This window comes from Muscardinus avellanarius (assembly GCF_963383645.1).
Source record: "Muscardinus avellanarius genome assembly, chromosome: 9".
Classification (NCBI taxonomy): Eukaryota; Metazoa; Chordata; class Mammalia; order Rodentia; family Gliridae; genus Muscardinus; species Muscardinus avellanarius.
The window spans coordinates 107,774,682-107,788,147 of record NC_137795.1 but is presented as its reverse complement, the minus strand read 5'-3'; the positions used below and the strand labels follow the sequence as shown (position 1 = coordinate 107,788,147).

The 13,466-nt window shown below is 53.3% G+C and overlaps 1 protein-coding gene across 1 annotated transcript in view; it reads right to left on the bottom strand.

Moving 5' to 3' along the window:
• Positions 1 to 5,348: 5,348 nt before the first annotated feature.
• The window catches only part of ZNF282 (zinc finger protein 282), a gene marked incomplete at both ends in the record, with an annotated part of 28,550 nt that continues 20,432 nt past the window's right edge, over positions 5,349 to 13,466 (bottom strand). Inside the window, one exon of the mRNA XM_080700919.1 lies at positions 5,349 to 6,238. Within this exon, the coding sequence (XP_080557045.1) occupies positions 5,349 to 6,238 (890 nt within the window). The remainder of the gene's footprint in view (positions 6,239 to 13,466) is intronic.

The window sequence follows — 13,466 nt, the reverse complement described above, 5'->3', positions numbered from 1 at the left end:
TTGCTGCCTCTGCCTCCATTTTCCCTCTGTCTGCTTTGAGCTATTCTCTCCTGCAGTCAATCAATCAGGTTGATCAATAAGGTCTTGTGATAAGTTCAAATTGCCCCCAGGGCCTAGCCTGACCAATCCTAAGATAATGGTCAACCCAACTTGACCAAACTTGATCGACTCTGCATGCCTCTGGTCCCCTGTACAGTGGCTCAGATCAGTATCCAATGGCCCGGGCTGTAAATGTCCCCTGGTCTTCCTGGCAGAGCTAAATGGATTAAAGATCCTTCCCTGATTTCACCATTTTTCTGGGGTTTTTGAAAGCCTAATAAAACTTTAAAATACAGTTTACAAGTCAAGCATGGTGGCGCATGCTTGTGATCCCAGTACTTGGGAGGCTGAGGCAGGAGAATTGCAGGTTAACAGAAGCAGCTCAGCAATTAGTGAGATCTTGTTTCAAAATGAAGAATAAAATAGGGCTAGAAGTATATCTCAGAGGTAGAATGCCCCTGGGTTCAATCCCGAGTAACACACACACACACACACACACACACACACACACACGTATATAGTATAGCCTGGGGTGCTGGCACAAGCCTGTAATCCAGTACTTGGGAGGCTAAGATAGGAAAGTCACAGGTTAGCAGCCAGCCTCAGCAACTTAGTGAGACCTTGTTTCAAACTAAAAAATAAAATAGGCAGGGAGTGTAACTCAATCCCCACTGCCACACACACAGTACAGCTTAGAATTATTTTCTTGTAAACAAAAATAAAACAAAACTGCTCTCCATAAAAAAATTAGACTCTGGGAGTTCCTGCATATCCTGGGAACGGGCGAGGGGACCTCAGACTCAAGGAGCAGGACTCCTCTTTAGAGAGTCAGGAGAGATAAAAGACAAGAAGAGGGAGATGGCAAACTCTACGAAATTCCCGATGGTAAGAATCGTTACCAAGAATGGTTACTAAGGTCTTTTAAGAGCAGATGGATCCCAGCTTGGCGGCACACACTTGTAACTCCTGTATTTGGAAGACTGAGACAGGAGGATTGCTGGTTGGCGGCCAGCCTCAGCTACTTAGTGAGGTCCTCTGCAACTTAGTGAGACCCTGCTCCAAAATAAAAAAATAAAAAATAGGTCAGGGGTATAGCTCAAAGGTTGAATGCCCCTGGGTTCCATCCCCAGCCCCGCAAAAAAAAAAAAAAAAAAAAGAAAAAAAAAGAAAAAAAAAAAGAACTGAGATGGCAACTGGGCTCAGTGGCTCATGCCTGTAATCCCAGTACTTAGGAGGATTGCAGGTTTGAGGACAGCACTCAGCAAATTAGTGAGGCCCTCTGCAACCTAGCAAGACCATTTCAAAATGAAAATAAAAAGGCCTGGGGGTGTAGCTTGGAGATAAAATGCTTCTTGGCAGATCTCCAGTACAAAAAACAAAAAAATTGAAGCCGGGTGTGGTGGTACACACTTGTAATCCCAGCATTCGGGAGGGGATCCTCCTGAGACAGGAGGATCTGAGTTTGCAGCCAGCCTCAGCCACTTTGTGAGGCCCTCTGCAACTTAGTGAGACCCTGTTTCAAAATAAAGAATAAAAGCCGGGAAGCCAGGCGTGGTGGTAATCCCTGCGCTTGGGAGGCTGAGACAGGAGGATCGCACAGGTTCGAAGCCAGCCTCAGCTACTTAGTGAGGCTCTCAGCAACTTAGTGAGACCCTGTTTCCAAATAGTATATATATATATATATATATATATATGTGTGTGTGTGTGTGTGTGTGTGTGTGTGTGTGTGTGTGTGTGTGTGTGTCTGGGAGTATAGCCCGGAGGTAGAAAGCCTCTAGGTTCCACCCCTAGTACCACCAAGAAAAAAAAAAAAAAAAAGGAAAAGGAAAAAGCCGGGTGTGGTGGCGCACGCTTGTAATCCCCACACTTGCGAGGCTGAGACAGGAGGATCGCACAGGTTCGAAGCCAGCCTCAGCTACTTAGTGAGGCTCTTAGCAACTTAGTGAGACTCTGTTTCCAAATAAAGTATAAAATAAGTCTGGGAGTATAGCCTGGAGGTAGAAAAGCCTCTGGGTTCCACCCCCAGTACCACAAAAATAATAATAATAAAGAATAAAAAATAGGGTTGGGGGTGTAGCTTGAAAGTAGAATGCCTCTGGGTTCCATTCCCAGTACCAAAAACTATGATGGCTGGCTACTGTTTTAGGTCTAATTTGGGGTCACTTACTGTGCTATGACACCCTTTCTCTGACTTCCAAAGTCTACAGTCTACTACACATAAATGTCTAATGGGGGAAAACAAAGAAAACTCATGAGCACTACCTGCATCTGGTTAATGTAGAGCCAAGATAAGGGAGCTGCTCTCGGCTCATAGTTTTTTCTGCTGCATACTTTTATTTTTATTTATTTATTTATTTGGTGGTCCTGGGGATGGAACCAGAAGCTTTCTACCTCTGGGTTATACTCCCAGACCTTTTTTATATTTTATTTGGAAACAGGGTCTCACTAAGTGGCTGAGAGCCTCTCTAAGTAGCTGAGGCTGGCTTCGAACCCGTGCGATCCTCCTGTCTCAGCCTCCCAAGTGCGGGGATCACAAGCGTGCGCCACCACGCCCGGCTCTGCTGCATGTTTTTATAAAGCGACAATCAGCAATGGGCTGGAGCAATACTGTACATGTACAGGCACAGGCTTTGGCCTGGTGCGGCGTTTTCTACTTTCCCCCTTCTTGCTGCCAATAGCCAATACCCAGGTGTCAGGTAGTTAGAGTGGGGCAAGTGGGCTGGATTGTGGACATGAAGCAGGGATATCAGAAAGCTAAACCCACCTGTGGGGCCTCACTTAGCCCTCCACCCTGTAGGAAGGGGTACAGGCAATGTAGACTCACTGAGGGGTGTGTGTGTGTTTGCACGCGCACACACGTGTGTTGGGAGGAGGCAAGTGAGGCCCTCCAAATTAAATGTGCATGAGGAAGAAAGTGTCCAGAGGGAATATACGCTCACCACTTGAGTGCTCCATGCCGTTTTTAACCCCAGAAAGTGCCCACTCCTTTTTCTCTGAAACATAATAACCCCCCACACGTGGCTTCCTTTACATGGTGCCTTCACTTCCCTAAATATGCCTCTTACATTCCCCTCTTGTGTTCTCCACGAGAATTTTATTTTTTGACTTGGAGAAGCAAAGACTGAGGCAGAATTATTTCCCAGTAATATCAGGACCTGATCTCAGAAAGCCAGCCATGTGGCCAAATCGGTGATTAGAAGATAACTTCCAGGTATGTTGGCTCACACCTGTAATCCCAGCACTTGGGAGACTGAGATAGAAGGATACCAGGTTTAAGACCATCCTCAGCAATTTAGACAGACCCTGCTTCAAAATAAAAAATAAATAGGACTGGAGGTGTGGCTCAGAGGTAGAATATTCTTAGGTTCAATCCCTAGTGCCAAAAAGAAAAAAAAACCCTTTGTTTACCTGTGATTTTCTCATTTTCGGTAGTATCTAGTTTACATCTGTCTTCTTGGGACTTCTATTGCATTCTCGCTAACCTCCTTTGAGAGCTGTGCATGCTCTGCTTCTAAGGAGTTCTACAGGGACTGTGGCACAGAGGACGCTTGGCCGCAGCCTATCTGTGAAACAGTCTAGGCATTCAAGGTCCTCCACAGCCTCCTCTCGCCATCTGACTACATCACCTCTGGTTTCACACCCTCACTGTGGTTTCGATCTCCAGCTGGCCTCCTCACCGTGTTTTGTCCTCACCCACCCACACACCTCTGCCTAATTTTTTATTCTTTATTTTGAAACAGGGTCTCACTAAGTTGAGGAAGGCCTCACTGAGTTGCGGAGGGCCTCCCTAAGTAGCTGAGGCTGTTGGGAACCGCGATCCTCCGGTCTCAGCCTCAGAATCCTGGGATTACGAGCGTGCACCACCACGCCCGGTTTACCTTTAATTTCTCATCCTGACTTATTTTCCCAAGTTTTGCCTTAGAAGAGCAGAATGAAGAGGGGGGGAAAAAAAAACAAATTCCGGTGAACTGGATTCCCGTTCATTGAGGCTTTACTGTAGGATGCCGGGCAGAAGCACCCCAGCTTTGTGAACATGCGGTCTGCAGTCTGGATACCTTTTATTTAATTTCAGGAGTTCCCTTTGCACGGCAAAACGGGGTCTGAGGAAAGCAGAGCGGCGCAGATGAGCAGAAGCAGAGCGCTCACAAGGCGGCGGGCGAGGTGCTGGCCGCCCACCACGCTTGCGAGGCCGGGAGGGAAGCAGGGTCCAGGGGAGGAGCGGGAGAAGCCATTTTTGACACAAACAAGGGTCCTGGGGCATGCCACCCCAGCCCAGTGCCTGGCCATGCAAGACGCTGAAATGGAGACTGTGGCCCTCCGGGTCGCGGCGCCCGGAGCCACCGAGCGATGCACCAACATGAAAGGGAGTCCTTTGCGCGCTTCCCGAGGCGCCTGCAGGGTCGGAACGGAGAAGGGTTTGCGTCCATGTCCACGAGCATGGTCAGTTAACAGCACCAATTGGGAGGCCCAGGGCAGGAGACCGAGGCTCAGACTCTAGCACCCACGTGTGCAGCCCTCCTGGGCAGACGCTGGTGCCTCGGGGGCCCCTCTGCCCTGGGGAACTGGAGTGAACGCCGGCCGGCAGGTGTGGCCGGAGCACCGCTGCTGCTCGAGGGCCGGGCCCTGCGGAGCAGTGAACAGCTGCTGCGCCCTTGAGGGCTGGAGGTGGGCAGGCCGGTCTGCCCGCTCCTGGTACCCCGGGACTTGGCCCCGGATGCTTCTGTCGGGGGTGGGAGGGCTGGCAAGGTCGAGGCCGGCCCGCGCGGTCTCAGGCCACGGAGGTAGGCTACGCGCCGCCCTGATCTTGGGTAAAGATCTCACCCGTCTCACTTCCCGTTACGCCAGGAAAATCCTACCCGAGTTATCAAGGGATAGGCTAAGGGTGAAAATAGATAACGGATAGAAAACACTTTAAAAAAGTATAAAGCGCCGTTCAAAGGCGAGGCAGTGTCGTCTTCGCGGGGACGCCACCCTCAGCTCACCCCTCGGTGCCCGCCGCTCCGGGATCCCTGGGCAGCGACCTCGGGATTGCACTTCCTTATCCCAGAGGATCTGGAGGCTCCCTGACCCCCGTCTGCAGCCCCGGGCCCGCTGGGTGGTCCGAACAGTGCGCCGGGCCCCTGGCCTCCGCCCGCCCCGGCCCGGCCCGGGCTGCTCCGCCGACCTCTGAGAGGAGTGAGTGGGGCTGTCCGTCCCGGCCGGGCGGGCCCGGGGGCCCTGGGCGGAGCGCCGGCGGAGGGCCAGGGCGGGCGGGGCCCCGGGAGGCGCGCCGGCGGGCAGCGGGTCCTCGGGGCCGGCCCCCGCCCGCCCTAGTCCCGCTCGGGGGGCGGCGGCCGCGCGCCCAGCCCCGCGCCGTGCACGCGCAGGTGGTCCTTGAGCGACTCCTTGTAGCGGAAGCTCTTGCCGCACTCGCCGCAGGCGTACGGCCGCTCGCCCGTGTGGATGCGCTGGTGCTTGAGCAGGTTCTGCTTGCGGATGAAGCTCTTGCCGCACAGCGCGCACTGGAAGGGCCGCTCGCCCGTGTGCAGGCGCTGGTGGTTCTGCAGGTGCTCCTTGCGGCTGTAGGTCTTCTCGCACTCCGAGCACTTGTAGGGCCGCTCGCCGCGGTGCGTCATCTGGTGGCGGAGGAGCCCCGAGTGGCAGTTGAAGCTCTTCTCGCACTCGGCGCACTCGTAGGGCCGCTCCTGGGTGTGGCTGCGGTGGTGGATGATGAGGCTCTTGCGCACGCCGAAGCTCTTGCCGCACTCGGGGCACGAGTAGGGCTTGCTGCGCGCGCCGTGCGCCAGGAGGCTCCGCCGCAGGCCGCCCGGGCAGCAGCTGCCGCAGCCGCCGGGGCCCGGGCCGGGGCCGCCGCCGCCGCCTCCTCCGCCGCCTCCTCCTCCTCCGCCGCCTCCTCCTCCTCCTCCTCCTCCTCCTCCTCCTCCTCCTCCTCCTCCTCCTCCTCCTCCTCCTCCTCCTCCGCCTCCTCCTCCTCCGCCGCCGCCGCCGCCGCCCGCCCCGCCCGCCCCGCCCGGCGGCGCCTCGCCCGCGCCGCGCTCCGCCGGGAGCACCGGGAAGCCGTCCTCCAGCAGCCCGCGGCTCACCGGGCCGCCGGGGGTCTCGGGCACCGCCAGCGCGGGCAGGCTCTGCTGGGGAGGCTGCGGCGGCGGCGGCGGCGCCGGGGCGGGGGGCGCGTTCTTCACCAGCAGCAGGCTGTCACCTGCGGGAAGACACGAGAAGTGACACGCTGACGGTGCGCTCACCCACTGTCCCTGGGAGGGGGCCCGGGGCACGTGCTCGGCGGGCCTCAGTTTCTCCAAAAGTGACAGGACCGAGCTGATGGCACTGGGCCAACTGGGCTGCCAAAGCCCGGAGCACGGCCGAGGCGGCCCTCCCGGACACCGAGGCCGAGCTCGCAAGAAGCCTCCTTGGGAGGTGGCTGCCTGGGATTGGCAACACTCAAGGGCCGTCTGAAGGGCCAGGCTAATTTTCCTCGGGACATTCTCTTAATGGGAGGGAAAGCATTTGTCATGCTCCATCCAAGGCAAAGTGTGTCTAAAGGCCACCGAATGGCATACAGGGAACTGGGACCTGAGGCCACGAGGATTTACAGCTGGGCCCCTGGACGCACGGCAGGCTGCGCTGGTGTGAGACCCGCCCTCACGGGCTGCCCCTGGCCCGTGACACCGCCAGAACCCCTACACAGCCGGCCTCCCCAAGACACACCAACCCTGCTCTGAAGAGCCGGGTTCCCTTGTACCCTGCATCTGCAAGTCATGGTCAACAGCGCGGCCTTGGGGACCACTAGGCGGCAAAGCCCCGGCGCTAAGCATCAAAACAGTGACCTTAGTGCCTACCAGGAGGCACCCCTGCGCCCCCTATAGGGAATTTTTTTTTTCAAAACTGAGGACTGAACCCAGGGGCATTCTACCTCCAAGCTACACCCTTCGCCCTTTTTTATTCATTTTGAAACAGGGTCTCTCCAAATTGCAGAGGGTCTCACTAGGAAGCTTAAGGCTGGCCATGAAGCAGTGACCCTCCTGTCTCAGTCTCCCAAGTGCTGGGATTACAAGCAGGGGCCGCCTAAAGGGCTCATGTGTTTGGAGCCAATGTAATTTTTTTTGGGGGGGTACTGGGGATGGAACCCAGGGGTTTTCTACCCCCGGGCTACATTCCCAGACTTATATTTTATTTGGAAACAGGGTCTCATTAAGTAGCTGAGAGCCTCACGAAGTAGCTGAGGCTGTCCTCAAACCTACTTGATCTTCCTGTCTCAGACTCCCAAGGACCGGGATTACAAGCCTGTACCACCACGCCTGGCTGGCGCTGATGGAATTAGGTCATGGGAGTTGTAATCCCAGCAGTGAATAAAGCCACCTGCTGCCGCCCGGCCAGGAGGGCGCAGCTGGAGGGCGGGGCCCTGGGGGTGTGGCCTTGGAGATAACATCCGGTTGCTCCTCCCCACTCGCTCTCTTGCTGTGAGGAGCCAGCCCAAGCGCTCCCTCTCCCTGCTTCCAGTCCCCACGCCGGAGGGCCGAGGTCCCGGCCTCACATGGCCTGAACCCGAAAGCATAAAAAAATAACTGTTTCCTCTAAGTTACTTGGTCAGTCTTTTAGATTATAGCTTGCAAGAGCCCTGACGGGGCACCGTCCTGAGGTGATCCTCCTGTGGCATTCTTCATGCTCAGTGGGAGTTGCAGCCCGGCTCTCACCATCCTGCTGTGCTCTGCACCCTGCCCTAGTCCCCACTGCCTCACCCGACGTGGCCCTCATAGCCCAGCAGTCACCCAGGGCAACCGCTGTCCCTCTGCTCCTCTCCACACTGCGGCCCCTGGAGAGCCCCGAGTGCGCCTGCACGCAGGTACCTGAGGCTGCAGCAGAAACCGCAGGATGCTGGGGCCGCCCTGCGCGGCCTGGCTCTTGCCCTAGTGAGTCCTGCTTTTCCACTCCGAGACAACCACGTCACAACACCCCTTCCTCCAGCTGCGTCCCTTCACACACGAGGCCATGAGGGCTTCACCTTCAAGTTACTGCTGGTCCTTCATGTGGACACAAGCATGTGACTGGGTCCTGGCCCATGAGGGAGGAGAGGTTTGCTGAGAGCTCCTGGAGGGCTGCCTAGCTCCTTGGAGTGTGCAGGAAAGGGTGCCTTCCTTCCCCGCTGGGGTCTCAAGGTGCTGCTACAACCCAAGTTCTACCAGCCTGAGGACGATGCCGCACCCAGGGCAGCCAAGCAGAGTGGAAAAGAACCTGGTTCCTCAAAAACATAGCTAAAGTCGGGCATAGTGGTGCACACCTATTATCCTACTACCTGGGAGGCTTAAACAGGAGGATCTCAGGTTGAGGCTAACCTCAGCAACTTAGGGAGGCCTTCAGTGAGACCTCACTAAAATTTTTTTTGGTAAAATTAAAAAATTAAAAAGGAAAAAAAAACATAGCCAAGTCCTTGAATCAACTAAACCTGACCATCAACTCCTCAGGACTTCTGGATACGGAAGGGAATAAACTTTCATTTTCTCTTTCTTTCTTTCTTTCTTTCTTTCTTTCTTTCTTTCTTTCTTTCTTTCTTGACAGTACTGGGGATTGAACCCAGGCACATTCTACCTCTGAGCTATACCCCCACAGCCCTATTCTATTCTTTATTTTTAAATATGGTCTTACTACGTAGCGGAGGGCCGAGGATGGCTGCCAACCAACGATCCTATCTGAGCCCCCAAGTACTGGGATTACAAGTGTGCACCACCACTGGCTGTAAGTCAGGTTCTACAGCAGTTGAGAACAATCATTTCCTTATCCCTCAACTTAGAAAAAGCCCCAATGACGTCATCTCATGTCTCGGCTTTTTTTTTTTTTTTTTTTTTTTGTGATACTAGGGATTGAACCCAGGGCATTCCACCTCTGAGCTAGATCCCTATCCTATTTTATCTCTTATTTTGAAGTGGGGTCTTGCTAAGTTGCTAAGGGTCTCGGTTGCTGAGACTGGTCTCAAACCTACAATCCTCTCATCAGCCTCATGAGTACTGGCATTAGGAATGGAGATGAATGCCCGGCTCTCTGCTCCTTTTAACAGGAATGATCTGTACTTGCTTTTTTTTTTTTTTTTTTTTGTGGATGGGACCTTTCTACCTCTGGCTATACTCCCAGACCTACTTTTATATTTTTATTTGGAAACAAAGTCTCTTAAGCCAGCGCGGCTGGCTTCGAACCTGCACGATCCTCCCGTCTCCGCCTCCCCAGCGCGGGGATGACAAGCGTGCCCTCCACACCCGGCTGTACTTGCTTTGACACTTCCTCAGCTGTCTCTCTCTTTTCATTCTATTTCCCCACCACTCCAATGAAACAACTTTTGTCAGCGTCACCAATACTCTCCCCCTGGCCAAGCCGACAGCTTCTTCTCTGTAGTGCATCAATCACCCTCTCCAGGGTGTATAATATCGCCAGCCCCTCCCTCTCTCCCTCCCTCTTCTCCTCCCAGCTTCTGCGTGGCCAGGCTCAGACCTAGGTTTTAGTTCTCTGTGAACGCTGTCCCCAGAGCTTTAACCTGACTGCCTCTGTCCCCGATTCCTGGAACGTGGCCTCTAGGTCCTTGGAAATTCCACAACTACAGGGGTGTTTTCATTGCTCACCGTGGGTCCTGATGGAGTGTGCGGACAAGGTGGCTCCTGGCCCCCGAAGGGCTCAAGCTAATAAGATGGCTCCGGACAGGGGCCGCCATGCCCAAAAGATCAGCCACAGCGCTACAGGGCTGGGGCTCCCAGCGCAACCCCCAGGAAGGGGAGGACGCGAGGTCAGTGGTGCAGCCAGCGAGAGCTACTCAAGGAAACCCAATAAAAACTCTGGCTGCTGTACTTCAGCACTGGTGTGCTGGAAGAGGGAGTATCTTGAAGTGCCACAGTTAGGGCCTCCCAGACTTGGCCTCCAAGTCTCCTCTCGCCTGGGTCTGATTTGAACCCTCTGGCCATAATAACACTGTGCTTATAAACGCAGCACCCGCTGAGCTTTGGGAAGCATCTGAGCGTATGTGTGAGGCAGAGTGGGTGGGGGGCTCCAGAATGTGTAGCCAGCGGGTCAGATGTGAGGGTGGCCATGACCCAAATAGCACCATTCGTGAAGGCGGCCCAGGGCCAGGCAGCTAGCGTCCGGAGTCGGGGGGCCTCCAGCGCCCCAATCCATGGAGCACGAGCGATCGCTCCACCGCACACTCCGGCACTCGGCTGCAGGGCGCTGCCGCGTGGATGGCACTCGGATCTGAGCAGCTTCTCAGCGGCACAACCCTAACGCCTGAGACGCTGAGACCGCAGTATCCCAAGGGTTTTGGTTTTTGATTTTGGAACTGGGGATAGAACCAGGGGCTCTCTACCTCTGGGCTATACTCCCAGACCTATTTTATTTTGTTTAGAAACAGGGTCTCACTAAGTTGCTGAGTCTGGCTTCGAACCTGTGCGATCCTCCTGTCTCAGCCTCCCAAGCGCTGGGATTACAAGAGAGTAGAGTGCCCTTGTGTTTAATCCTCAGTAACACACACACACACGCACGCATGCACGCATGCACACATATATTTAAATAGGCACAAAGTAGGGCACTTGGTTTCTAAGAGATATCCTAGAAAATAAAAATTACTTTCTCCTGGACATAGAGCTTGCTTCCCATGGCTTGGCTTTCACACACTCTCTCTGGGCCCAGACCTAGGACTCACTCTTGGTACTCGCCCAGGGGCATCATCACTTACGACCCCACAGGCATCTCCTTTGGGGTTTAAATGCCACTGTGCTTCCTCCAACCACCCACCACTCTTCACCGGGCTGCAGCAAACCAGCCAGCCTCCAAACGCCTCCTCCTTCCTTGCTTCTGCTCTCCCTGCACTCTCACCCCTGCCCATCCCGGAGCTATGACATGAAAACACACCAGGTCATGTCACCGCCCTGCTGGAAATCCTTAGTGCCCAGTCTCCTTCAGTCTTAGAATACCATCCAAACACCTGGGCATGGTAGAACACGCTTGTACTCCCAGTACTTGGGAGGCTGACACAGGAGGATCGCAGGTTCAAGACCAGCCTCAGCTACTTGGTGAGGCCCTCAGCAACTTAGCGAGACCCTGTTTCAAAATAAAGATTTAAAAAGTGGGCTGGACAGCTGGGCGTGGTGACGCACACTTGTAATCCCTGCACTTGGGAGGTGGAGACAGGAGGATCGCGCAGGTTCGAAGCTATAAGAGAACCTGTTTCCAAATAAAAAAAAAAAAAGAATAAAAATGGGTCTGGGAGTGTAGCCCAGAGGTAGAAGGGTTTCCAGGAACCCCAGTACCACCAAAAATAATAATAATAAAAAATAAATAAAAACTGGGCAGGGATGGAGCTTGGAGATAGAATGTCCCTGGGTTCCATCCCCTGTACTGCCAAATAAATAAATAAATAAATAAATAAATAAATAAATAAATAAATAAGGCTGGGAGTGGTGGTGCATGTTTGTAATCCCAGCATTTGGGAGGCAGAGACAGGAGGATCACAGTTCATGGACAGCCTCAGCTACTTACTGAGGCCCTTTGCAACTCAGTGAGACCCTGTTTAAAAATAAAGAATAAGCCAGGTGTAGTGGTGCACACTTGTAATCCCAGAACATGGGAGGCTGAGACAGGAGGATTGCAGGTTAGTGACCAACCTCAGCTACTTAGTGAGATCTTCTGCGACTTAGTGAGACCCTGTTTCAAAATAAAGAATAAAAAATAGGGCCAGGGTTGTAGCTCGGAGATAAAATGCCCCTGGGTTCCATTCCCAGTACCTCACACACAAAAAAAAGAATAAAACTAGGCCTGAGGCTATAGCTTGGAGGTAGAATGCCCCTGGTTCCATCCCTAGTACTGCAAATAATAATAATAATAATAATAATAATAATAATAATAATAATTAATAATAATAATAATAACAATAAGGCTGTGAGTGTAGCTTGGAGGCAGAATGCCACTGATTTCAATCCCCAAAACTGAAAAAAAACAAAAAATTAATGTGGCCCCTAAGCTCTGCCCACAACCCCAGCTGCAGCCCCCAGAGCCTCCTGGGCTTGTGTTCTTGCCTCTCCTGCTCTGCTCTTGCTCTGCAGTCTCCTGGTCAGCCCTTTAGGGACTTAGGGCACACTCAGCTCTCCCTTCCTGGGGAGGACTTCCTGTGGGCTCTGCCCAAGCCCTCCCTTCCTCCTGTCTTCCTGGTCCTCCTCAGGGCATCTGCCATACCCTAGTTTGCCTAAGCTGCTGATTGGCTTGCTTGCCAACAAGAAAAGGTCTTTGTCCCCTGCTTATTCTGCATGCTACACACCGCACAGCACAAAGTAGGCACTTAAGTAAATATTGGGCGTGGTGGCACATACTTGTAATCCCAGTACTAGGGAGGCTGAGACAAGAGGACCGCAGGTTCGCAGCCAGCATTAGCATTTTTTTCCCCCAGTACTGGGGATGTTTTACCTCTGAGCTACACTCCCAGCCCTATTTTTCATTCTTTATTTGGAAACAGGGTCTCACTAAGTTGCGGAGGGCCTCACTAAATAGCTGAGGCTGGCTGAGAACCTGCCATCCTCACGTCTCAGCCTCCCAACTACCGGGATTACAAGAATGTGCCACCACGCCCAGCTCAGCTGCAGCAATTTAAGGAGGCCCTTTACAACTCAGTGAGACCCTGTTTCAAAATAAAATATAGGGCTGAGGGTGCAGCCCTGAGGTAGAATGCCCCTGGATTAAATCCCCAGAACCCCCTCTCCCAATTGCTAAATAAATGGAAACTAGAAAAGGTTTTAGCGCAAGGCAGTGGATAATGTCAGAGGGCTTTCACAGCCATTTGTGGGTGTGGGCGCCTGAGGAGGGTGGCCCCACCCCAGGCTCTGGCCACCACTCCCGTAGGAGGTGCGTGATAGCCACTGCGCTCTCCAGTCCTATCCGAACCTGCTTCCACTGAATCTCAGGCACATTTACTTTGGGTGAACTGGATATTTTGCTCTGCCCTAAACTGACTGAGAACACAGACTCAATAACCTACTAATTAAGATATACCTCTGAGCTACAAGTACCCCAGCCCTATTTTTGTTATTCTTTATTTTTGAAACCGAGTCCCACTAAGTGCAGAGAGCCTCACTGAGTAGCTGAGGCTGGCCGTGACCTTGAGATCCTGCTGTCTCAGCCTCCCAAGTACCGGGATTACAAGCGTGTGCCCCACGCCCAGCTAGGAACCTCTTTTACTAAATGCAATGTCCAGCTAGGTTGAAATCTGACTTTGGGTTTTTTGTTGTTTGTTTGGTACTGGAGTGGGGTTCTACCTGTGAGCTACACCCCAGCCATTTATATTTATATTTATTAATTTTTTTGGTGGTACTGGGGTTCCCGAAAACCCTTCTGCCTCCGGGCTACACTCCCAGACCTATTTTTATATTTTTATTTGGAAACAGGGTCTCTTAAGCCAGCGCGGC